The following is a 27,516-nucleotide window of genomic DNA, read 5'->3' as shown; positions in this document are numbered from 1 at the left end:
TTTCTGGCGCTTAGGACAAGCATTTTTAACGTGGATTCTTAGATGAAAATTATGGCTTCATCTAAGATTGGCAGGCTCTTGCTTGGAAGATGTGTGGCTCCGCATCCTAAGTTACCCTTGCCAAAAGATGCGAGTAGAATCAGAATTAAACAATTAGAGCTAGATTCTAATCTCTTGAAGGTTTGTTTCGTTGAAGATAGTTAAGCCCAATGTCTGATCTAGTATAGGCTAGGCTAGTTTTAAAATTTAGAACACAACTTTAGACGATGGGCTTTTGGCAAATTTGTAACTGACAACCTAATTTAGCTAGGATGAAAGTGAGTGTCTTTTGTGCTCCTTAGTAAAGTTCAATAGCCTACTTGCTTCTGGGGAAATTATATTTTGGGCCCTTGAACTGCCACTTGAGTTTCCAATATAAATATTGAATTGGGTAAATATTTACCAAATCAGAGTATTGACTTATGAATAAAGTGAATATACCACTTGATGCCTTCTTCTAGGCCTATGCTCTTTCCAAATATAGGCCTATGCCTAATAATCATTTTTGTTAGAAATGAATTTTACCCCCACCCCTATACATACCAATTCAGGGTATATATTTGCACATTAGGGGGAGTGGGCATGGTAAATTTTATTTCTAATGTAAATAGGAGGTAAGTTTAAACTTTACCCCCACCCCCTAATGTGCAAATATATAGGCTACCCTGAATTAGTATATAGAGATGGGGGTAAAATTCATTTCCAACAAAAATGAGTATTATATTTGGAAAAAAGGCATTGAGTGGTATATTTGCTTTATTTGTAAGTCAATAATAGGCTATGATTTGGTAAATATTTACCTTGAACTGTCTACAGTGACTATAAGTTTAAAAGTATGTTTCTTAAAAAATACTGACTTGCAAAAAAAATTGTCATTTGTAGCCAGGGCTGTAGCTACAGTATTTTCATTAGGGGGGGAGAGGTGGTGCTATTCAAGCAGTAGTGAAGAAAAGGGTAAAATTCTACTTTAGCTACTTTTGGGTATCTTGGGAAGGGGTTAGGATAGGAAAATGAAACCTTCAGGGATGGGTCTACAGGCTAAAGTATGTCCTGGGAAGGTATCTTGAGGAAGGAACACCTTTACTTCTTTTCCCTCTAGAGGGTCCTGAAATTTGCCTACATAACAGGTCTATTTATATTGAAATTTTGACAGAACAACATTTTACCTTAATTTTTGGTTATCGGTTTCTTTTTCTCTGGCTTTAGTTCTGAAAATGCAATTCCTGTTTTTTGAGGAGAATTTTAAGCCATATCAATGTATTTTTTCAAAACTTAGGAAATGAAGATACTTTACATATCTTTAAAACTTTATAAATTGGGATTGAGCAAAGCTGTAAAGCTGAAAACAATTTTTGGTACTGGTGCATTAGATGGTCACTTTTAAAAAGTCTAGTTTTGTTAATGCTAATGAAATAAAATAAAATAGGATGAATATATAATAGTTTAGAAACAGATTTGGGCTATATATTTGCACATTAGGTATGGGGGGGATAAAGCATAGCATATATTAAATACATAACCTAACCCTTCCCCCCCTAAAACCCCAAAAAACAACTGTTTAAATATTGTAATGCAATGAAAACTACTCTGCATTCCATTTCTTTGAAAATAGCAGTTTCTTTGAAAATAACTGGTCTCTGGTGGGTTTTGTCTATCATTGCATGACTGGTTTCCTTGCACAGTATATAAAGCTGACCATCTAATGCACTAGCACCCTATTTTTTGTTTTTCATTTAAGCAGAAGATCTATTTTACAAGGTTTCACTTTTATAACACACAGATTTTTAAAGTTCAGGACCCTCTAGAGAGAGAAGGGGTGGAGGTAGGTACTTCAAAATACCTTCCCAGGACACACTTTAGCCTATAGACCCATCTCTGAAAGTTTCATTTTCCTAACCAAACCCCTTTCCAAGTAGAATTTTACCAAGAAAAGTAACTATTTAACAAACAGACATTAAACAATCATAAATATAAGTGCTGGTGCTTGGCTTTTACTAATTGTCAGTAATGAGCTGCTACAGATGACAATAGTGTAGTGTAAACAAGCTTTGGGGTGGGCAAAGGTGAATGTTGTATACACTTGTCTTTTTCTGCCAGATTCACCACTAATGCTGTAGTACATAACCCTCTCCGTTTCCCCTGCACCCAGCACAGGATACTTAATCGCATAATTGAAACATGGTCTATTCTAATAGCCCTGGGTATTTCACTATTCATTTGCTTCTCATTTTGAGTAGATTTCACTCTGTAAGATTTAATTTGTTGTACTAAACTTATAATATATGTGGTTTATCCAGAAATAATTTATGATTTTTTATTAAATTGATTTGTTTGTGGGTTTGCCAATTTATATTAATAAATAGCACTGATATCAGCAGGCCACATAAAGCGAGAACAAAAATCATATGCAGCACAATTGTGCTGCCTACATAAAGATACAGGATAAGTCAAAGTATTAGCCTACCATAGGTTGTGTAATACTATATTGTGACATATTCCTCACATTTAGATATCAACTGTATTTCAAATTTGAAAGTATTTGAACAATAAAGTTAGAACTGTTTAGTTATCCATTGGGCATTGTTTGACAGAATATCCATAAATCTAAACAAATCTTGGCATCATTGTGGCAGCAACTTTAAGTTAATTAAAAATTGCCAAGGTTGCCATTAGAAGGGAAAATTGACTCATAGAGTTTGAAAATTACCTTCCTCTTTATATCTTTGTTTAGAAAAATGAATCATAGGCAGTGCGCTAGTGCTGCCTAAGTAAAGAACAATGTAAGCACAATACGTTTTTTTTTTTTTGGTTCTCCATACCTAGGCACTTCATATTGAAGGAGTTGTTGTAGAAACTTGGAAAAGGGCTCATTCGATTGGAAATTGGAGTGGCTAGTGCCCTTTTTAATAGTCAACAGTGATTGGAGGGCAACTAGCCCCCTCCATGCCCATCATTCCCCTGAACACATCCAATCAAAATTTTGAGATAGCCATTTTGTTCAGCATAGTTGATTTCCAGATAGAAAATCTGTTTTTGAGGAGGACACTCCCCCACAATCCTCAGGGCAAGGGTTTTAAGTTATGCAGTGGGGGCGTATAAGGTTTTTATAGAAGGCATTGTCATAGAAACTTCAAAAGAGGCTCATTCAATTGGAAATTCAAAGGGCTAGTACCCTTTTTGATAGTCAAAAGTGATTGGAGGCAACTAGCCCCCCCCCATGCCCATCATTCCCCCAAACACATCCAATGAAAATTTTGAGATAGCCATTTTGTTCAGCGTAGTTGATTTCCAAATGGAAAATATGTTTTTGTGGAGAATGCTCCCCCACAACCCTCAGGGTAAGGGTTGAAAGTTCTGCCCTGGGGGCATATAAGGTTTTTTATAGAAGATGTTGTCGTAGAAACTTCAAAAAATGCTCATTCAATAGGAAATTCAAAGAGCTAAATGTCCCAAGCTAGTGTCCAAACGTGAAACATTAGACAAGCCTAACCTAGCTGAAGATACATAGACATTTTGGTAGTTAGATTCACAAATATGACCTTTCAATATATTTGACTATTGTACCTATGTTTTTCGTTTTAGATACGGGGATGTGCTTTGTAACATCTAGGAACACGTATATTCATAGAATGGATAGATAGAAAAAGAACATGGATTGTAAAAAGATTTGAAATATAAACATTCTGCTTGAAACTTCATTAGAAAATCTCATTCAAATGCTGCAACACGGGCGTTGTGGCAGAATAGAGCTTGACTGCTCATAGGGGAATTCCCACAAGGGAAAAAACTGCCTAACTCTAAACGATTCAATATATTCACAAGGTCGAGTTGTTAGTAATTGTAGTAGTAGTAGTAGTAGTTTTGAATGCGATATTTTACATAAGAAAATCATATGTGTGAACCCAAGATAAGATGATTAGGGTGAAAGATTTGAAGACATAGCATTATTAGACAATAGCTGGCAAGGGGCTGCAAAAAGGGCTGTGATAGCTTTACCTCTCACTGAGACTATTTGTCTTGGCTTAAATCCAATTAGCCATGGCTCTCAAGCCTTTCATCTTTTCCACCAAGTGGGTTTTAATTCAAAATAGTTTCTCACTGACATTATCTGTTTTATCTTTGCTCAATTTTTTCCATGGTTCTCAAGTCTATCATTACTTTCACCAAGTAAAGAACGATGTGGGCACAATGTGTTTTTTTTTTTTGGTTCTTCATACCTGGGCACTTCGTATCGAAGGAGTTGTCGTAGAAACTTTGAAAAGGGCTCATTCGATTGGAAATTGGAGTGGCTATTGCCCTTTTTAATAGTCGAAAGTGATTGGAGGGCAACTAGCCCCCCTCCCACTCCCAACAGTCCTCCAAACACATCCAATCAAAATTACGGGATAGCCATTTTGTTCAGCGTAGTTGATTTCCAGATAGAAAATATGTTTTTGAGGAGGACACTCCCCCACTACCCTCAGGGCAAGAGTTTTAAGTTATGCCCTGGGGGCATATAAGGTTTTTATAGAAAGCGTTGTCGTATAAATTTCAAAACAGGCTCATTCGATTTGAAATTCAAAGGGCTAGTTCCCTTTTTAACTGTCTAAAGTGATTGGATGGCATCTTGCGCCCCACGCCCATCAGTTCCCCAAACACATCCCATTATAATTTTTAGACAGCCATTTTGTTCGGCGCAGTTGATTTCCAGATGGAAAATATGTGTTTAAGGAGGACACTCCCCCACACTCCTCAGGGCAAGGGTTTTAAGTTATGCCTTAGGGGCATATAAGGTTTTTATAGAAGGCGTTGTCGAAGAAATGTTGTCGATTGGAAATTCAAAGAGCTAGTGCCCTTTTTAATAGTCAAAAGTGATTGGAGGGCAACTAGCCCCCCCCCCCACACCCATCATTTCCCCAAACACATCCAAGCAAAATTTTGAGATAGCCATTTTGTTGAGCATAGTTGATATCCAGACAGTAAATATTTTTAAGGAGGACACTCCCCCCACAACCCTCAGGGCAAGGGTTTTAAGTTATGCCCTGGGGACATATAAGGTTTTTATAGAACGCGTTGTTGTGGAAACTTCAAAACAGGCTCGAAAGTGATTGGAGGGCAACCAGCCCCCCCCCCACTACGCCCATCATTCTCCCAAACACATCCAATCAAAATTTTGAGATAGCCGTTTTGTTCAACATAGCTGATTTCCTGATAGAAAATATTTTTTTGAGGAGGACACTCCTCCACAACCCTCAGGGCAAGAGTTTTAAGTTATGCCCTGGGAGCAAATAAGGTTTTTATAGAAAGCCTTATATTCCCCTTCTACGCGTTGTTGTAGAAACTTCAAAAAATGCTCATTCGATTGAAAATTCAAAGGGTTAGTGCCCTTTTTAATAGTCGAAAGTGATTGGAGGGCAACTAACCCCCCCCCCCACGCCTGTCATTTCTCCAAAAACATCCAATCAAAATTTTGAGATAGCCATTTTGTTGAGCATAGTTGATATCCAGATAGAAAATATGTTTTTGAGGAGGAGACCCCCCAGAGCCCTAAGGGCAAGGGTTTTAAGTTATGCTGTGGGGGCATATAAGGTTTTTAAAGAAGGCGTTGTCATAGAAACTTCAAACCAGGCTCATTCGATTGGAAATTCAAAGGGCTAATGCCCTTTTTAATAGTCGAAAGTGATTGGATGGCAACTAGCCCCACACCCTTCATTCCCCCAAACACATCCAATAAAAATTTTGAGATACCCATTTTGTTCAGCATAGTTGATTTTCAGATAGAAAATATATCTTTGAGGAGGACACTCCCTCAAAACCCTCAGGGCAAGGGTTTTAAGTCATGCCCTGGGGACATATAAGGTTTTTATAGAAGGCATTGTCATAGAAACTTCAAAAGGGGCTCAATCGATTGGAAATTCAAAGGGCTAATGCCTTTTTTAATATTTGAAAGTGATTGGATGGCAACTAGCCCCCCCCCACGCCCATCATTTCTCCAAACACATCCAATCAAAATTTTGAGATAGCCATTTTGTTGAGCATAGTTGATTTCCAGATAGAAAATATTTTTTTGAGGAGGACAATCCCCCCACAACCCTCAGGGCAAGGGTTTTAGCCCCCCCCACGCCCATCATTCCCCCAAACACATCTAAACAAAATTTTTATATAGCCATTTTATTCAACGAAGTTGAAAGTTTTGGAAATTAGGTATTTAAGGAGGACATTCCCTCCCCCCACAGCCCTCAGGGCAAGGGTTGTAAGTTATGCCCTGGGGGCATATAAAGGTTTTATTGAAAGCGTTGTCGTAGAAACTTCAAAAGGGCTCATTCAAGTCGAAATTGAAAGGGCTAATGCCTTTTTTAATAGTTGAAAGTGATTGGATAGCGACTAACGCCCCTGTCATGCCCACCATTTTCCCAAACACATTGAATTGAAATTTTGAGATATCCATTTTGTTCAGTGTAGTTGAAAGTTCTGGAATTTTTGTCTTTTAGGATGATAACCCCCTCAGAGCTCTCAGTGCAAGGGTCGTAAGTTATGCCCTGGAGGCATATAAAGTTTTTATTGAAAGAATTGTCATAGAAACTTCAAAAGGGCTCATCCAGTTGGAAATTAAAAGGGCTTGTGCCTTTTTTAATAGTTGAAAGTGATTGGATAGCAACTATGCCCCTCTCACGCCCACCATTTTCCCAAACACATCCAATCAAAACTTTGAGATATTCATTTTGTTCAACGTAGTTGAAATTTCTGGAAATTAGGTCTTGTTGTATGATAACCCCCTCAGAGCCGTCAATGCAAGGGTTGTAAGTCATGCCCAGGGGGCATATAAGGTTTATATGGAAAGTTGTTGTATATGATTTATAGAATAGATTTTAGCCTTCCTCAAATCCAATTTTTATTTACAAGATATTCTAGCTATTCACAAGGTAGATCCTTTGCAAGTTGCTGGCTGGACGCTGGTCTTCTTCATTATTCATCAAGAGAAGTAGAAATCTGGTAAAAACGAAATGGCTGTTGAATTTCAAAATCTTCGCAGAATAGTTGAAATATCTAAGAGCTATGTTTTTCTAACAGAATTAATAATCAAAATTAGCATTATTTTTATTCCTCGAAAATTACTGTATACAAAATTTCGAATAAACTCCTTCAGGCAAACTTCAGAAGTATATTAGAACTGCGGAGTGTGGCTATAGTTATCGTGAATGAAAATTAACTTATCCACTCTGTGAGGACTGAGGCCATTTCTTTTCTAAGTCACTATCACAGTCACAATCTGGCCTACCACTAAAAATGGTCTTTCTACGGCTACAATAGTCGCAGGAATAAAAAACAACTTGCGGGCAAGAGTGGTAACGTACGATACTCCATCGCGATTGTATCTTCGGAGGAGAAGAACGTTGCCGTCACCGTTGTCTTTGGTTCCTTCCTATGGCTTAAAAATGACGATGTATAGTGCAACTTGATTCCTGATTGGTTCCAGCTCTTCCCGATTCGCTTCTCTTTTTTAGACAACCTCCTTGTTCTCTTTTTCAGTCTTCTTTTTTTTTGGCAATTTTGACTATTAAAAAGGGCACTAGCCACTCTAATTTCCGATCAAATGAGCCCTTTTCGAAGTTTCTACGACAACTCCTTTGATATGAAGTGCCCGGGTTTTTCTCCATACCCGGGCACTTCGTATCAAAGGAGTTGTCCTAGAAACTTCGAAAAGGGCCCACTATAATCAGAAATGTTTCTCCTGAACGGAATGCTGGGGATTTTTGTATTTATCCTGTTGTCACTTTGAAAAAGATTTAATTTTGTACACTTCTAAAGCATAAAGGTCTCAAATATATTTGTGTTTGGTATTCTAAAAATATTGAATTAAAAAAATTAATTTGATTTTCTTATTTTTTGTTTTAATGTTTTACTTTGAACAAACTACTTTGATAATGTGTTACTTTTTATAAACAATTGAGTTAAAGGCATTAAATATTTTGGTGATTGATAAACAAGTTCAAAACTGTCGATATTGTTAAAAAAAATCCGTCCAATGCTTTGGCATTGCTCAGCAGAACTGATTGCTGGGAGTTTATATCTTAGTTTTTGTAAGTAAGCGATTGTTTTATGTATTTTTTTTTTAATTAATTGTTTTTTTTATTTTTATATACTTTTACTTTATTTGACATATTTTTTCCATTGCCTTTAGAACAATGTTTGTCTGTAAGCTTAAGTACATAAAGAAAAACAGTTTTTTTCAACTAAGTAAGGAGCAACATTGAAACTTAAAACGAATAGAAATTTTTACATATATTAGGGGAATTGTTCCCCTCCTCAACACCTTGCTCTTCATGGTACAGTTTTTTGGCTTGTGTTTCACAAGCCAAAAACGACCCTTGTGTTTCAGGAGTCATTTTTAAAGAATTGGGACAAAATTTAAATTTTAACGACCCTTGTGTTTCAGGAGTCATTTTTAAAGAATTGGGACAAAATTTAAATTTTAAGTGTAAAGAGCGATGTTCTGAGGAGGAAGCCACTCCCTGCTTTTACGTAATAATTTCTGTGTCTGAATCTTTAATGTTGCTCCTTACTTTCAATTGAAAAAAAACTTTTTTTTATTTAATTTCTGATTGCTTTTTAAATAACGCCAGGATACCTGGCTCCTCCTCCACGGAAAAAACTCCTCCCCACAAAAACCTTCTCTAGGCAATTCAACCCTTGCGGAAATTTACCCTAGAAAATTACCCTTAACATCTCCACGACTAAAATTGAATTGGTAAAGAAAAAGCAAAATATATAAAGAAATTTCGTATAGGAATTCTGGTAAATTCACCCAGTGTAAATTTCTCCTGAAAATGTTAACCCCTGGAAACTTCCCTCTCCATGGAAAATTCTCCTAGTGCAAAATTCTTCCAGCAGAAAATTCGTCCTCCCCTCCCCACTCCAAAAATGTATGCACACTCCCCAATAACAAATAAAACAATAAGTAAATTTTATAACTTGAAAACCTATCTCCAGAGGCTGTAGGGGGTCATTTTATGTCTAAAGACATAGTTATTGGGCCTTTCAACTATTCTGAAGAAAAAAGCTATCTCAAAATTTTAATTGGGCGATTTTGTAAAAAAAGCGGCGTGGAAGGAGGCCTAGTTGCCCTCCAATTTTTTGGTTACTTGAAAAGGGTACTGGAACTTTTCATTTTCTTTAAAGTCAACCCTCTTTAGACGTTTCAGGCCCACTGGATCGATACGAAACCCAAACTTCACAGTAAAGAGTAAGGAGCTAAGGAGGAGACAGCCCCCTTCATATAAAGAGTGATATGTTCAAATAGGTTTCAAATTTGTTCCTTGCTTTCTTATGAAAAGCTCTTTTTTTTTTATTTAATTTCTGATTGTTCTCCAAATCATACCTAGTCCGACTCAAGATATATTTGGAGGTACCGGTCCCTGAAATCCCTGGTCAATTGCTATTAAACTCTGCAAATCAATTATTGTGCGTTGATTCATAACGTCCTATGTTCAAATTTGTAATATCAGTTTTGGATAAAATTTGAATATCATTAAAAAATTGGCGATGAATAGTAATTCTGGTCAAAATTGCTTGTTCATATCACTAGAAAAGAATTTTGGTTGGACGAAAGGGAGTATTATTGCTTGTATGGATAGAAATTCTGTGAGACCTTTGATCTTCTACATAATTGAACCCACCACAACCTCTATGATAAGATTTCTTATTGATAAATACATTACATACATTTTTTAGAATACATTCAAGTACTCCATATAAATAGAAAAATAAAATAACGCCATTTAAAATTGCTGAAAACTAAGTTCCTAGCAGTATTTACCATCCCAAAGAAATTTTGTGGCGGGGCTGATGATAACCTGCCTTGCATTTTCCACCTCTGTGCTGGTAGATATGGGAATGACGTTTTAGCGGAATAGAGAAACAATTTAATTAATTCCTACTCCCCTCCCCCATCTCTTTCAACATTTATCTGAATCCTCATGAACAGTAAGCAGTTTGTCCATTAAAATGTTCTTTTTTAGGAATCTACCCTCCCCCCACCTAAAAAATGACTCACCCTCCCTCATTATAGCTGCTACGCAGTAAGTGAGTCAACTTGACTGAATCCAGTACTGCCACCGTGTGGCATTATTTCTTTTGCAGCTTGGAAGCCTAAAATATAGTTATTGATACTTTTAAATCAATTACCTTCTCAGAATTTTAAATTGATTGCAAATTTGTCCTCTTTGGGGTAAAGTCGTAGTTTGGTCCCCTAAAATGGCAAAAAAACAAGACTTTCTCATGACCTAGCCTATATGGTCACTTATAAAAGAGCTTTAAATTCACGTTGTAATGAGCTCCCTCCCAATTATTTTGGACCTTCGGTTTGATAGAATCGCCCCTGTGAAAAACAAAACAAATAAACATGCATCGACGAGGGTTTCTTCTGAAAAAAAAAGCGAAATTCCACATTTTGAGAATTAGAGCTTGAAACCTCTTTTGTAAGGTTCTCGGACATGATGTATCTAATGAAGGGATTTTCAATAAGATTGCTTGCTTTTTTGGGGGTTTTTCCCCTTTTTTTCAAAACTCAGGCAAATTTTCTCAGATTTTTGGTTTTGGGTGGGTAACAATAAACTGAAAGAATTTTATATATTTAGAAGCAGCATAAAAAGGCATTACTGTCAATGTAGCAATTGTCACGAGAATTCAATTTTTAGTTTTGGTGAATATTAGCCCAAGTCACTTTTTACTTCCAGTTTTTTTTATCACAAACTATTTGATAAGATTCTCTTGTGACGAATTTTTTTTTTTAACCCGTTCATTTTATTTAGTTGAATAGGCCACTAAAAAGAAAGAGGGTTAATTTGGCAGCTCGATAGTAAGTTTAAATTTTGTTTTCTTTTGTTATTCTGTTTTGTTTTGTTTTAATGTCTAAATATATAAGGGATTTAAGTTCAAGGGAGGAAAAATTGTCCTGTTATTAAAGAGGTACATTTTACATGGCCATTATAAAATCAAAACGTGGTATATATACAGGCAGGATGATTTTTGAGTGTCTCTACTCCTTCTGTAAGCTATTCTAAGGCATAGGGAATTGCATAAACACAAGTCTACATCTGTTATAATTTACGGAAGCAATAAATCTTTCTGTAATTTGGTTTGAGTTTGATTTTCTTTTAAGACTAAACGCATAATAATTAAAGATATTATTGATTAAATAAATGGTTCCTTTGTCAGGAATTCTTTTCGTTTTAAATTTGCTGTATTTTGTTTAATTTGAATTCAATTTAATTGCTCTTTTTATTTGAGAGTTTTTTCCTAAAAGTATTTAAAAATAAACTTATTCCTACGAAAAAAAAATCATGAAATATATTTCTTGTCACTCCACCACCACTGATATTTTGGTGTTTGCCCCCCCCCCCGAAAAATTTGCTGCTGGCGCCCTTGGGCTTAATGATTTTTTCTGTTAAAGAGTGGTTTAATTTCTTTAAAGTAGCGGATATAAAAAATTGTGTCATTTTTGCAGATATAAGAGGTTACAGCACTGAGGGGTATAGATATATTTTGTTAGCAATCTCATGAAAACACTCCTTTTCTAAACTTGATATAGGCACAACCAAATGTTTACTAGATTCTTATCAGCCTAACTTCACCAGATGCTTTTTTATGAGTACTTTTTAATTCAATTCATGTTTCAGTGGCTGTTGGTTAAATAGCAAACTCTAGAATTTTCACTTTTTGCACATTGTCTACCATTTTCATATACAATCTTAGTGCAACAACATTTTCCATCTCAGTATCAGCATTATATTTTTTGTTAGTCTAAACCAGGTTTAGGTAGCATAAACTAAGTTGTGGCAGTAAAAACTGAGTTTAAATTCTACTTAATGTAAAGTTTAACACAAAGGATTTGAAAGTATAATTTCCATACTGTATTTTATTGATTTGGAAATTCCCCACAGTGGAGGTGGAGACACACACACAGTGGTGGAGCAGCTAACTGATCAAAGCCGGTATCCAACTGGGCCTGTATCATCTCCCTCAATGCCTGAAAAGGCAGAATACACTTAATGCCCTTAAAATTACAGTCTAATTTTAAATTGTTCAAACTGTATTGAGGCTTTTACTACTTGCTGCAAAAATATTTCCGCACATCAGTGCACAAAATCAAAGTGTTAGAAATAAAGGAAGGTACCATAAACGTCTTTTTAAGAGAATGAGGGCACCCCAAGATTGTCTTGTAAAGAACAGTTAAACATTAAATGGTATACATTGCAAAGTTGTAGTTGGAAAAACAAAAAAAAATAGTTTATGGTTGTTAATCAGTAGCAGATCCTGAGTTTTGTAAGGGGAGGGGACAGCTAAAATAAGGGGAGGGGACAGAGGATAGAAACCCTTGGACGTTTACACCCACTACTGGCTGGTTTAAAGTAATAAAGAATTCGAGATGGAATGTCAGCAGGCATCCACAATAAGGCAAATAATTGAGAATAAATTTATAGTGTTTTACTGGCCACATGTTCCTAACCATAATTAATCTATTGAACTTTTTTAATTCTTCTTCTTCTAATTCACAGCAGGCGGGCTATTCAGTTGGTACTATTTAGCCCTCTTCTTTTTGCTTGACTCTGTGGGCTACAGAGCTAGTATCTTGGTTGTCTCTTATTTATTAGATTTTCTCAGATATCTGTCAGTAGATCTTTTGACTCAAGGAGTTCAAATATAAGATCATAGATATCGATTTCTGTGCTCTGTGTGCAGTTATAGTAGGCTAGGCTCTTGGCTGATAGTGAGATTTTGTGGTGTTTGAAACATTTGAACACTTTACAAAGCAAGGTATGTTGTGCAGACGTCAGCATATTACATTCAAACAGGCAATGGTCAATTGTTTCATTATTCATATTACAATGCCTGCAAAGAGGGGATAGGGGAATTGAACCACTTGAATTAGAAAACTTACACGAGAATGCAAGGAAATTTAGTCCATTTGTTCCAGAACGAATTCTATGATAAATTTTAGAAAGATACTTATTGGGAAAGGGGGAAAGGATAGGATTAATCTTATTAAAATTAATATCTGACAACCCACATCGGTATATACCTCTGGTCGGAACTGGGATCCCACTTGGTTGGCAAATATATATAGCATTTTTTGTTAATTCTTTCACCTCATGATTAACACTTCTGCCAAAGGGGCTAGGACTGATCTGGAAATAAGTTCGTGTGCCACTTGAAGCAAGATTATCAATAATACTGAGACAATGATAAGTGTTAATGTCCAACTTATATTGAGGAGCTGAGGCAAGCAACTCAAGGCTTGATAGAGAGTGGGAATATATGATAATATTATTTGAATTTGCAATCAAAGGTTGGTTTTCCTTAAGATGTTCTAATGCCATGATTATGGCATTTAACTCAGCAGACATTATAGATAAATTATTAAATAATCTCTCGCTCATTGCAATTTTCAGGTGAGGAAGGAAAACACCACTTGCAACCTTCTCATTCATTTTTGACCATCAACAAATATTTGGAAGTGATTTTTATAGGTAATTGTATTAAGTTCTGCAATTTTTTTCTGGACAAAAGCAATGGGGGTTAAATCTGTATTCCACTTTGAGAATTCATTATTTATTATGGGACCTGATCAAGTCCATGGGGGGGATCGGGGGAAAGTGCGTGCCATAGACTTTGCTGGTATGGGGAACTTCTTCTGAATATTGGCATACTCATCTGCAATGCCTCTATATATGGCTGGATTTCTTAACCAATTATGTAAGGTGGGTGAGCTATTTGATTCAATTTTTGTAAGATGTTTTATCAAGAGAAACCTACGTCTCTCCCTTATTGTTGTTAATCCACTCTCCATAAGCAGAAACTTAGTGCTTGTGGTTTTTCTAAGACCAAATATGAGACGTATTATATCATTTTGTGTTGTTTCAATTTTTTGCATCTGGGTCTTTGCACATGCACCATAAACGATGGGCCCATAGTCAATCTGGGGTCTTATATGTGATTTATAAAACTGGAGTAAGGTTTTCTCCTTACAGCCCCAGGTTGTAGAAAGAAGTCTTTTTAGTATATTTGTTTTTCTATAGCATTTTTTTACTGTGTTTGAAGTGTGGAGGTGGAAATTAAGTTTTTTGGTCAAGCATGAGACCTAGGTAATTAATATGATTATCTTCTGGAATAGTTGTTTTATTTAGAGTTAGTTTTGCATTAACATGGTTTCGCTTCCGGTGAAATTGGATTATTTTTGACTTGGTGGGTGCAATGGGTAAATCTGAATGTTGAGAGAATTTTTCAAACTGGAAAAGTGACTTTTGCAGATTTGACTGTGCTATCTGAAAGGTGTTGCTAGATGACCATAGCACCAGATCATCAGCATATTGTAGATTCGTGTGGGGTAGGTTCATGTCCCAGAGATATAGGGCAAATAGTAGGCAACTGAGGACTGCTCCCTGAGTTAGGCCTTTGGTTATTGTCTTTTGGGGTGAAGAGGCTTAACCAACACAAACAATGAAACTTCGCACTTCTATGAAGGATTTAATAAAAGATACTAGCTTAGGGGTACTCCAAGGTTTGCAAGTTTGTTTAAAAGGATTTGGTGGTTCACATTGTCATATGCCCCTTCAAAATCTAGGAAAGTTGCAACTAAGACATTATTTTTTGAGAAAGATTCATTGATTGCATTTGTTAGCAAAATGAAATCATCTGTTGAAGAGTGGTGTTTCCTAAATCCAGTTTGAGGGTGAGGGATCATATTATTTTCTTCAAAAAACCAGATGAGTCTGTGATAGATCATTTTCTCCATTATTTTCCCCATCACAGGAGTAATCATTATGGGCCTATAAGACTCTGGGTTATATTTTGTTTTATTTTTATTCAGGATTGGTAGGAGGGACGAACATTGCCATATATTGGGAAACCTAGAAGATGCCCACGCGTGATTATAACAATTTAGCAATTCTTGTTTGTATGAAGGTGTGAGATTCTTTATCCATGTAGGGTGTATATTGTCGTAGCTACCGCTAGTTTTGGTCCTAATATGATGTATTGCATTGTTCAATTCCTGGATTGAAAATGGATTAGTTATGTACTCGGATCCTGGGCGTGGTTGGTAACTTGGATTCATAGGAATTGTGGATAGTTTGCTTTGATTATTTGATGTTAGCTTATTAACAAAAAAGAGTTGCAAATAGGTTAGCTTTTTCAATATCATTGTCATAATGGGTCTTTTTATGTATAAGCTCATACAGGAGTGGGTTGGGGGAAGTCTTTTTCCCACAGATGTGGCTTATGACTTTATATATAATTGGCTCATGTGTTTCTCTGGAGAGATTATTTGCAAAATTATTCCAGTATTTATATTTAGCATCTATTATAGTCCTTTTTAGATTAGATTCTGCTTGTAATTTTTTTAAAAATGTAGTAGGTGATGTTTTTTTTATGAATTCTGTCATAGCTGTCTTTTTCATCCTCCATTTATTTAGGCACTCATTTGTCCACCATGCTTTAGGAATTTGTTTGGGGAATGTTTTCTTAGGTGTTGTCCTGGGGATAGCATGATTAGCTGTATTTATTAGTAAAGATGTCAAGGCTTCAGCATGTGTGTCAACTGTTGTGTTAGAAATGCATGAACTTTGGGTGAAACTTGTAATTTCATCATTTAGCTTATTTTAGAACATAGACCAATTTGCTTTAGTGTTGATATATTTGGAGGTATGAGATAAAGTTTCAGCAGGTTCATTTAGGCAGCAAACTATAGCAAAGTGTTCAGTACATAGACTATCAATTTTATTTATGTAAATTTTGTTCAAAAAATTTAATGACACAATTTGTAGGTCAATTTTGGAGAATCTGCCACTTTTGAGGTTGAAATATGTATTCAGGTTTGGAGGGGTAGCAACAGCTAATTCATTATTATTTGAAGTCTTATGCTCAATGAATTTACCAGCTTTATTTGCTGGTTTATTCCCCCACAAAAGGCTGTGGGCATTGAAATCTCCAAAAATAATGATATTTTTTAACATATTAGAATTATTTATATAATTAAAGAAATCCTTGGCATCTGTAGTTTGGCCATTAATGTTATAAAAGCTTATTATGTAGGTTTTTAAATTGTTCAGACAAACACTGATACCAATTACATCAACATCATTTGCAAAATCTGGGAAATTGATGCCACAAAATTTTATATTATTTTTAACTAATAAAGCTACCCCACCTCCTTTTCCCTCTGAAGATCTATCCTTTCTGAGGATAGTATATCCCAGAGACTTAATTTGTTGATTTTGGGTTAAATGAGTTTCCTGGAGAAAAGCAATGTTAATGGGATTATTATTCATAAAAGATATTAGTTCATTTAGATTATTTTCTGTGAGTGATCTTACATTCAATTGGAGTATTGATATATGTTGTGTTGTTGATTTATTCTTCATATGGCTGTGTATCAATGTTCATCTTTGTTAAAAGTAAAGCAAGATCTTTTTTTGCTTGAATGAGCATATTATAAGGGATGTAGATTTTTGCCAATTCTGCAATGATTTTTGTTTTCTGTAGGTGATGTATGATTCATGGCCTAAACAGCATTACAGTTTAGAATGAATAAGCATATATTTGGGGATTGCATTTTTGGTTGTGCATCCTGTTTGTTGGTTAAGGGATTGATTCCTGGTAGTGTTTCCGGTTTGTTTCTTCTTGGGAGGGGGGGCCAGGCTGACCTCATCTCACCGGACAAGGATGCTTGTTGGCTTGGTGATTCCTTCTGATAGGGATTTGAGCTAGGGGGCTTAGAAGATGGTGTTTTATATGGGGTGCTTGATGCATTGGAGGCGTTTGACTTGGGGGTTTTGGTTGGTTTCGTTACAGGCTTTATTTGGTATAGTTGGGCAGCATTTGCTTCCATTGCTGCAAAGGGGTATGGGATGGCCTTTTCTGTTGATATTTGGAGTGTTAGAGCTCTTTTCTTGTATGCAGGGCATAATGATTTATTTTTAGATTCATGTGGGCCTTTGCAATTGATGCATGTAGGCTGAGTGTTGTTGCAAGTTGTCAGCTCTTTAGGATGGAAAGCTTTACAATTACTACACTCTCGGAGAATTTCATTGCATTTGTTTGTCGTGTGTCCCAGTTTGTGACACTTCTGACACTGGATAGGCTTAGGTTTGTATTCCTTGTGTGGTTTGATTTGCCCAAATAGGAATAATTTTTCTGGGATATTAATTTTTTCCCTCAGTGTGAATAAGAAGGATCTACTAGTTTTTAGGCCATTAGCGTTAGGTTTGCCAAGTTGGGTAACATCCTCAACTGGGATTGTGTTTCCAGCCCTATCTGAGAGGCCTTCTTTTAACTCCTGAGTGGATATCTCTGGGGGAACATTATAAACTACTTTTTTTGTTGGTGATTGTTTTGGGTTCCAATTAGATCCAATAATTGGGGTATTCAGAAGGGATTTTAGGTTAATTATTGTATCTGCTGATTTCTGATTTTCTACAGCTATTAGCAGAGATCCATCAAGGCTAATATTAAAAGAGAACATTGATTTTAGCAATTTAAAAATTGCAATTCTTATTGCAGTGATCATTTTTATTTCAAAGGGGGTAGTAGGAGTAATTTTAAGGTAAATTCCTAAGTTTTTGGAGGGAGGATCTTGCGCAGGTAGAGGGGAAATGCTTTTGATTGGGGAGATTTTTTTCCTTTTTTTAGAGCTTCTAGAGGACCTCTTGAAACCCATTATCATCATTTATGGTTACATTAAATTCAAATTCAAATTAATTTATTTAACATAAAAAAATACAAACAAATTTACAGCGGCCATCTACAAAAACCCGAAGGTTTGTTTACGATGGCTGCAAATCCATTATTATATAGCTCTACATCCACATAAAAACTATCTCTTTACGGGGAAAAATCAGCACTTGAACTGAATCAACATAAAGAACATATCCTACTCTAAAAGGATTACACTCTAGAAATCGCAAGTGAGAAATATCACATATCATCCTTAAAACATACACTCAAAAAAAAAACAAAAAAAAAAAAAAAAAAAAAAAAAGAGATACATCTAACTAAATCAACTATGACAAAATCAATAAGTATCATCTAGGCTATAGAGCCGACTCCATGCGCTTTGGCTGGGTAATTTCGCGAAAATGCGACAATTATCTGTCCAAACAATTTTCATACCAAACATTAATCAAATTCAAAAATCTAATCATTCAGATTATAACCCAAAAGGTAACGCTTCAATCTACTCTTGAGTTGGCTTACATTATCAACATGTCTAATAGCATTTGAACTTTCAGTTTGAACTGAAATGCATTCAGTTTGAACTGAAATGCATTCAGTTTGAACTGAATGCTATTTGAACTAATAGCATTTGAACTTTCTAATATCATTTGAACTTTGAGATAGTGTGCTTGACCAGCCAAGATGGGTATCTTTCACTATGGCACTTTCACTGGAATTTGATTTGGGATCTGGTGGGACTTTATGGTTGTTAATCAGTAGCAGATCCTGAGTTTTGTAAGGTGAGGGGACAGCTAAAATAAGGGGAGGGGACAAGGGATAGAAACCCTTGGACGTTTACACCCACTACTGGCTGGTTTAAAGTAATAAAGAATTCGAGATGGAATGTCAGCAGGCATCCACAATAAGGCAAATAATTGAGAATAAATTTATAGTGTTTTACTGGCCACATGTTCCTAACCATAATTAATCTATTGAACTTTTTTAATTAGTCACCTCAGAATTTCCACTTCTGCTTCTTCTGAGTATGTTAACTCTTTGGTATCTCTTGACTCTTTGAAATTTTGAAAAATAGCTTGGAATGCCTGAAAACAGTGTCAGTTCAAAATAAAAAGTGCACTATTGGAATCATCATGGTCGAAAACCCGTGAATAAAGGTTTAAATCTTTATTGTATACTCCCCCTTACTGTTCTATTAGTAAGAGAAAACTAAGAAAAACACTGCCTAAACTGCCTATCAAAAACATAAAATTGCCTTCTACAATTTTGTGTGAAAAAAATACGGTTTTTGTGTAATCTTGTCCTTTTTTCAATTGTTGGTATATTTAATCTTAATTCCCTCTTCTAGTATTATGGAAAGAATTCAGACGTGCTTGCCTATGATCCCTCAAGTAAGTGCAAACCTGGTGATGTTGTCCTTATCAGAGAGCTGCCAGAGAAATTAACACGTGAAATCACACATGAATTAAAATCTGTTGTTTATCCACTAGGAGATATAACTGATCCTATTACACAGAAGAAAGTTGTCAAAAGTAAATATAGGTGAGTATTATCAAAAATTAAAAATTTGAGTCGCCTGCCAGATTTCAAAAACATCATTCTTGCTCTAAATAAAGGAAGTATAACCTATAATCTGCTAAATTTCAAAATATACAATGTTGTGATCTAATATTTAATTGCCACCATTGACATTAGTTTGGGGTAGGGTATCTGCCTCACTAGATTTTTTGCCCACCTTCTTTAGATTTCGAAAAATATCCTTTGGTAGATTGGAAGCGCCTTTTTGGGTATTTTCATCAAAAAATTGTAAAAAAAAAAAAAAAAAAAAAAAAAAAAAAAAAAAATACCCCTCTCTTTAGATTTTTTTTTTTTAAATTGACGCCACTGATTACCACATTAGACATTTGATGTCAATAGACAATAAGACAATACTATTGAAAGGGTGTTTTTTTAGTTTACCTTGTAGCTCGTTCTAGCTCACAAGCTCATTGTAGCTCCTAAGAAAATACTAATGAAAGGGTGCTTTTTTTAGTTTACCTTCAAGCTTATACTGAGAAGACATAACTATTGAAAAAGTGTTTTTTTGTTTACCTTGTAGTTCATTATAGCTCATAAGCTCATTGTAGCTCATACGACAATACTATTGAAAGGGTGTTTTTTTAGTTTATCTTGTAGTGCAATATAGCTCATAATCTTATTGTAGCTCATTAGACAATACTATTGAAAAAGTGTTTTTTTTTGTTTACCTTGTAGTTCATTGTAGCTCATAAGACAATACTAGTGAATGGGTGTTTTTTTATTTACCTCTTAGCTCATATATTACCTTATAGCTCATTTTATTTTTAAGTTGTGAAATAGACCATTTTGAGTTAGTAGTCAGGGCTGGGCTGGATTAATATGGCTTTTAATCCCTTAAGCATTCTAAACCCAACATAAATTTAAGGTCTTTTATTATTCTTACAAAAGTTATTAATATTTTGGACAAAAAATTATTTCCATGAGCTAATAAAAAAAAAAAATCTAAATCTTTTTCATGGATTTTTCTGAATGGCCAAACTTTTGTTAGAGACAACTGGTTGTGTTTATGAGCTTGAAATTTGACAATTCAAGGAACAAACAAAGACTTGTGAGCTACTGCTTTTAGAAATAACAAGAAACAAGTTGTTTACTACATTATTTTTTTTTTCATCTGATAGCTTTTTTGTGGTTTCTCATGCTTTTGAAGATCTTAATTAATATTTGAAAGACCAATCTTGAATTTCTGCAGCATTTCATATGTTTCTGCAAATTTTAAATTTTGTTGGTTGACAATTCTATTTCTGCAAGCTAAAAGAGAATTAATGCCTAAAACTGTTTGTAAAATTCCCAAAAAAGTCAAAATGTTGTAAAACTTGTCGATTTTCTGCGTGAAAATCAGCAGTTTAAAGATTAAAATCGACTTGCAATTTTCTTCCGTTTAGAATTAAAACCGATATTTTGTTATTTCTATACCTTTCTAAAGTTTAAAATGCCTTTTTAATTATTTACCTTTAAAAGTTACCTACTATTACCAATTAAAAAATTCTTAATTCATCATCGGTTTTTGTAAATTGTAAGAAACAAATTTTTGTTAGTTAGATAATCCTGTTTTCACCAAGCTGACAGAAAATTGCAAGGAACAAGTATTTGCAAAATTTTCAAAAAGTTCAAAAGCTGTGGTAAAAACAAACGCTGATGGATTTTGTGCGTGACAGTTCAAAGATTGAATGGGACTTGCAAATTTCTCCCTTTTACAGATAGCGACAGACCTTCCTTGTTTTTCTTGTTTGAAGCAGCCTAGATTCACAAGATTCATGTTCAACCACTAATCACATTAATGTTATCACACTAATCATATTAGTATTAAATATCAGTCTATTCCGTTTCATTTTCAGTTGGAAATTCTTTACACGTCTTTTTCTGCACTAAAACTGATTTAAAGTATTCGATTGTCTACGTTATAAGAACAGCATAAATTTTCAGGAAGAATAAACCTCGAGTCATAAAGCGAACATGTTCTACTCTCTATTGATGTATCTAAACTGAAAACTTAAGTAGATTACTGTAAACTTTGAGCTGCAATATCTCATATTTGCAGAGGAAATTATTGTGCAATGAGAATATTATAACATTATTTTTTAGGGAATGACTAGCCTAGATTAGATAAACAGTCAAACAGTAGTAACTGTTTAGTTAAAATAAAAAAAAAGACTAAGTTGCGAACAAATAAATCTCGTGAAGGTGAAAACGGGGGGTATACTAAAAACCCAATTCAAAAGGGCCACCTGAAATTCCGACTTAAGATTCTTTCCATTTTATTTATATTTAAAGGTCCCATTTAAAAATTATGTAGTAAATAATGAGTTTTTGCAAAATGAGATTTTTGCAAAATGAGATTTTGCAAGATCAAGGAGGCACACTTGTGCCTCTATAAAGAGGCGACTCACCACAATGTTAAGCGATTTCAGGTCCTAGAGGTCGCAGAAAGACGGCGGTAATCGCATTTTTTAGCCAAAGCTCAAACTAAGAAACGTGCAAAATTTCATCCTCCTCCGACTTTATCTTCATGGGGTAAACTGGGCCGGAAGTTTGGACCCTCCAACCACAGCCCCCCTTTAACGTTGTCCGATTGGGCTGAAATTTAGAGGTTAAGCTTTCCTAGGGCCCGGGAGCTTATCCTCGAAATTTCAGCTCAATCCGATTACTTCTTCCCTGTTTTCAAAAAACCAAATATAGCCACTTAAAATTCATTTTTTTTTCTTAGCCCCGCCTACAGGCCACAGTTGGAAACGGATCCGGGTGAATGAGGACTCATTGGAAGCAGAATTCGACCTGTTAGGGCCTTTTGATATTTTCAGACCTAAAAAATTATCCCCCGAATTTACATTTACGAAAAACCTCGTTTTCCTATATTAGCCCATGTTAATTTTTCCCACCACAACCCCCCGTTAACGTTGTCTGATCGGGCTGAAATTTAGAGGATAAGCTTTCCTGGGGCCTGGGAGCTTATCCTCGAAATTTCAGCTCAATCTAATCACTCCTTCTTTGTTTTGCAAAAAACAAATATCGAGTTTTTTGGGAGTTTGCTTGCGTCGAAATTAGCTTGCAAATACTAAATAAGAATCACAGTTGTGTGGGTATCGTCTATCTATTGATACTTTACACTTCCTGATGGAAAACCGAGGTTTGATTTAGAGTCAGAGTAAATTTTTTATATAATGAATTTAAACTGTAAAAAGAAACTCAGTTTCTTTTTTAAATTATTTGAAAAAAAATTTTGTTTTCTAAAGAGTTAAAGAGGCTGAGTTACAAGGTCGACCCTTGAGTAATAAACTGTACAAAAATGTGCAGAAATTATTTGAAAAAAACTACGTTTTCTAAAGAGTTAAAGAGGCTGAGTTACAAGGTCGAACCTTAAAACGTACAGGGATTAGGAGGCACAGTTGGGGGCTCCCGCCCCCAAACCCCCGCTTTCGCAGCCTTTAGATAAAAAAGTTCTTTAAACTGAAAGTAAGGAGCGACATTAAATCTTAAAACGAACAGAAATTATTCCGTATATGTAAGGGGATGTGCCCTCCTCAACGCCTCGCTCTTTACGCTAAAGTTTGACTTTCTCACAACTCTTTTTTTTAAACAATAAAAACTTTAGCGTAAAGAGCGAGGCGTTGAGGAGGGCACATCCCCTTACATATACGGAATAATTTCTGTTCGTTTTAAGATTTAATGTCGCTCCTTACTTTCAGTTTAAAAAACTTTTTTTTTATTTAAAGGCTGCGAAAGTGGGGGGTTTGGGGGGTGGGACCCCCCCCAACGGTGCCGCCAAAACCCTGTACGTTTTAAGGTTCGACCTTGTAACTCAGCCGCTTTAACTATTTAGAAAACGTAGTTTTTTTCAAATAATTTTTATTAATGACAATCGGGTTTTTGTGGGCTAACAGAAAATCATTAGTCGCGATTGTTTGTGAAATTCTCTAAGATTAAAATAGACTTGCAAATTTCTTCCTTTTAGAAATAACAATAGACAGTTTTTTGGGCATTAAATTACAAAAGATCAATTAAAGATAAAGTCGCGAAGCTGCTCGCAACAAAATAGAAAAATTGAAAGAAATTCAAAAACTTTCTCTTGTTTTTGATTAAAATGCTTTTTAGAATCTTTAGTTACATTCAAAGGGCCCATTTTAAAATTTTACTGTAAATTTTGCTTTTACAAATTGTAAATTTTGTGTTAGTTAACAATCCTATTTCCGGAACACAACAGAAAATTGCTATGAACGATTATTTGTAAAATTTTCTCGCAAATCAAAATGTTGTTATGGATTGTTAGTATGAAATTCAACTGTCCAAGCTTGAAATAGAGTTACAAATATCTTACTTTTCGAAATAACAGTAGACATTTTTTTTTTTTTTTTTACATTAGTTTAGAAAAATTTACGGAGCAACCCACTTAAAGCTAGGCTTGCAACATCGTCCTAAAAAACAAGGACAGCGATAATAGAAAAATTTAGTGAAATTTAAAATGTCGGTTTATGTATTTTTTTGCAGTTAATGTAAAGTGCGTCTTAAGAATTATCTGGTGACACCGTGTACTGAGTCGAACTTACGTGCAACCAAATGCATACATAACATTATGCTTCATAGCCTGGAATAACAACTTTATTTTAAGAATAATTAAAATTAAATAAAAAGTTAAAATTTATTAAACCAATCCCGCTTAATCTATTTCAAAGGTATACTTATCAAGCAGTTCCATGCATTGCTCTGATTTATTTTCTACTCCCTTTATGCCTGTCTAAGCTTGTTTGATATTCTAGTAGCCTCTAGCTAACTTGAAATTGACGGGACCACGATTTTTTTTTTCAGTTACGTATAGTTCGACTCAGGCGTAGTTCGAGCTATAGAGGTAAACCAGATGAAAATTCGAGTTACAGAGGTGAAAAAAAATATCGCTAAATTTATTCCATTCGGTCACTACAAAGTTAAGGTTAACTTTATTATCGTATTAATACAAAAATAAGTTATTTACTGTATTAATATTACTCACTGTATATATAATAAAAAAGAAAACATGCACAAACACACTAACCAGTAGGCCTACCGCCCATATACTAACATCACTGTGTAAAAAATCCATAATCTCCTTTAACACTATTGGCAACACGTGTCAATCATATTCACGATTGAAACAACTGATGAAAAAACATTATCTGGTACATTACTGTTTTTTTCTGAAAACATACGTAAAGTATGAACTGCAGCTTTTGCTTCTTTAGTTTTAATGCCCACTGGCTCCTCTTCCTTTTTTTCGACCTCAGAAGGAGCATCCTCATTGATGGTGCCGCTTGTCGCTACCCCCTTGTCCACAAGTGTAAATTCTTCAAACGCTGGTATCTTGGCTCTCCGAAAAGCGGACGAAGATTTGCTAGATGTTTTCCAGAGAAATTGCTCACGGATTGCTCTGGGTACCCGGCTCACTGACCGTATTTCAAACGGTAGGCTGTACGAAAAATGTGGTTCAATACCGCTTTCTAGGGCTATAATGAAAGAAAGGTTGAGGTGACTAGGGCACGTTGTGCGGATGAAGGATGACGGACTGCCGAAGATTCTGCTTTTTGGCGAACCGTCTAGGGCTAAACGGAAAGCAGGTCGTCCTTGTCTGGGGTGGGAGGACGTCATAGCGAAAGATTTAAAGCAAATGGGAACTTCTTGAGAGGGTGTAAAAAGGGATGTTTTGAATAGATTGGGATGGAGGAGGAGCGTGCGTAGCTGTGTTGGCCTTAAGTTGCTTGGTACTGCGGTGAGTTGTTAGTAGTGGTAGTTGTTGGTATCTTGTCTGATGACAGCTGCATTGTCACCTCGTTCCATCCAGCCTCAATGCTACCATTTAGTAGTTCTACTTCAAGTAGTTCTCCTTCTTGTGGCCCATTTTTTGCTTCAGCTTGATTTTCTGGTAGTTCGAATCCACGCGACTTAAAACAGTTAGATATTGTTATGTAATCACAGCATTTGTTCGCAAGCCCTCTAAGACGTTGATAGTGCAGACCTTTCCGTCTGCAATGTCAGAAATACATTTTCTTACCACTTCAGTCTGTACATTTTTTATTTATTTATCCTGTCTATTATTATTTTATTTATTTACTATTTATTTAATATATATTATATTATTATATATTATTTTTATTATATTAAAATTATTTATATATTATTATTTTATTTATCGTGTATTTGTTTTATTATTCCTGCACCTACTGGCTGTAATCTAGATGTTGTGTTGGATGGCAAAAATTTTTACATTAACCCATTTTAGAGGAGGATTGGGAATGTGTGCTGTGCAATTGCCCATAAATAACAGAATTTTGCGTTTCTTTTTGTTCATAGTTTTATCTAATACAGTTATCTATGAGGAAAACGTCTAATGTTTCATCCGTGGCCTTTTATTTGACCTTTATTCAACAGGCCGAGACTTTACTCCTTTAAAGCATCTAGGATTTTTGCTCTACCTATAGCGACGGCTAACTTGGTTGATCCTGGCATATTTGTTGCTAGTGAAATTGTAATCCTTTCTTTGTTGGATTTGCCAACGTAAAATTTTTCATCTTTAAATTGATAGTTTTATCAGGGATGCACTTGAAGTACAACGCTGTTTCGTCAGCGCGAAAAATATTTTCCGGGTGATAATCCTGCGAAATATTCTTTAATGAGCCCTTACACTCATCACAAACACTACTGTCTACAGTCGTACTCTCAACACTAACTTTATCAAAACTAAATATTTTGCATCGTTTGAAAATTTTCAAGCCGGTCATTACTGGCCTTAAAATTATCATGTCCTAGAGATTTGGTAAGGTTATCAGACTTTTGTCTAATATTTGGGCCATCAATAGGAATGTTTTTCCCTAGTTGTTTGAATCATTTAGTCATACTCTCTTCAACACCAGGAAACTCAACATATCTCTTTCTCTGACAAAATTATCATGTCCTAGAGATTTGGTAAAGTATTCAGACTTTTGTCTAATATTTGGGCCATCAATAGGACTGTTTTTCCCTAGTTGTGTGAATCATTTTAGTCATACTCTCTTCAACACCAGGAAACTCAAGATATCTCTTTCTCTTACGTTTTATGTTACCATTATTGGTTCGCTTTTTGATTTATCTCATTTTTTTAATAGTTGAAAGTGTACTACCTGGAATATTTTTTTCTTCTTCTGCGTCGCTTCTGCGTCACCTACCGTCAATGTTTTTACTTGTTTTTAAGCGTTCGTTTTCACTCGAATACTGTACGCCACACTATTAGTGTAAACAACACGCTCTCTGCCATATAGTACAAACTCGATTCTGTGACAGTACTGACAGACGCTTTAGCAAATATGATTCACCGACTCGTCAACCTGCACATCAGTGTTTCGACTTATGGAGATCCACTGAAAAGACTTCGAGATACAGAGGTAAACCTCGACTTATGGAGGTAAAGCGAAGATCAAATTCTACTTATCTACTGAATTTTGAGATATACGGAAAATTTTCGGGTCACTTCTACTTAGTATGACCGCAAAATTATTTTGGATTACGGATGTTTTTTTTTCACAGGAATTGAAAAGAACCCGAATTATCGAGGGTTTCGCGTTATCGAGGGTCGAGTTATCGAGAGTGAACTTATATATAATATTTTATTTCAGTATTATGTTTTTATTTACGTTAACTTTTTTCTCCTTATATACGTATGTATGACAAGTACTGTATTTTGTTTTCAGGGAACAAATTGAAGAGGTTAACGAAATTTATGGAGAAAATCCGAACCAATTCAAATACGACGAAGCGCCAGAACGAGGTTGGCAAGAAGAAAGAAGGGACTTCTCATACCGAGAGCATTACAGGAAATACCACGAATCTGGCAAGCCAGATCCGTACGCTGTCCCGCCAGATTAAATTACCGCGCTATGTAGAGCTTTTATCAGTGATTTTATTACTAAAAATACGATTACTACACACTTTTATCATAATTTTATAATGTGTAGTATATTACACGAGAGTCCAAATCCATATTTTCCAGTTATTAATGCTGGAGAATGCGAAAATATGAATTGGAGGACCTGGGGCATCAACTAAGGAAGGTGTTTGCCTTCCCCCCCCCCCCATTGAGAATTAGCCTTTTGGTATTTATATTGAAAAACTTGAAACAACAATGAAATTGCCCCCCCCCCTAAAAATTTTGGAAAGTATATATTTTATATCTTAATTAGAAAAAAAAATATG

General features: G+C 35.3%; 1 protein-coding gene across 1 annotated transcript; it reads left to right on the top strand.

Annotated features, from left to right (window-relative positions):
• Positions 1-27,249, top strand: LOC148947901 (small ribosomal subunit protein uS17m-like). Its single transcript, XM_089095131.1, has 3 exons — positions 1-180; positions 19,097-19,290; positions 27,015-27,249. Exons 1-3 carry the CDS (start codon positions 43-45, stop codon positions 27,187-27,189), a joined length of 507 nt encoding a protein of 168 aa, XP_088951257.1. The 5' UTR covers positions 1-42; the 3' UTR covers positions 27,190-27,249.
• Positions 27,250-27,516: the final 267 nt, after the last annotated feature.

The sequence above is a fragment of the Artemia sp. Qi Xiang Cuo genome, chromosome 10 (assembly GCF_049724085.1).
Source record: "Artemia sp. Qi Xiang Cuo chromosome 10, ASM4972408v1, whole genome shotgun sequence".
NCBI lineage: Eukaryota > Metazoa > Arthropoda > Branchiopoda > Anostraca > Artemiidae > Artemia > Artemia sp. Qi Xiang Cuo.
The sequence above is the reverse complement of the archived record's forward strand: the minus strand, read 5'-3'. Positions and strand labels throughout refer to the sequence as shown.

Coding starts and splice junctions, on each gene's coding strand:
- LOC148947901 (XM_089095131.1), top strand. CDS start 43: ATGAAAATTATGGCTTCATCTAAGATTGGCAGGCTCTTGCTTGGAAGA. Junction 181..19,096: donor TAGATTCTAATCTCTTGAAG/GTTTGTTTCGTT, acceptor TCCCTCTTCTAG/TATTATGGAAAGAATTCAGA. Junction 19,291..27,014: donor GTTGTCAAAAGTAAATATAG/GTGAGTATTATC, acceptor TTTTGTTTTCAG/GGAACAAATTGAAGAGGTTA.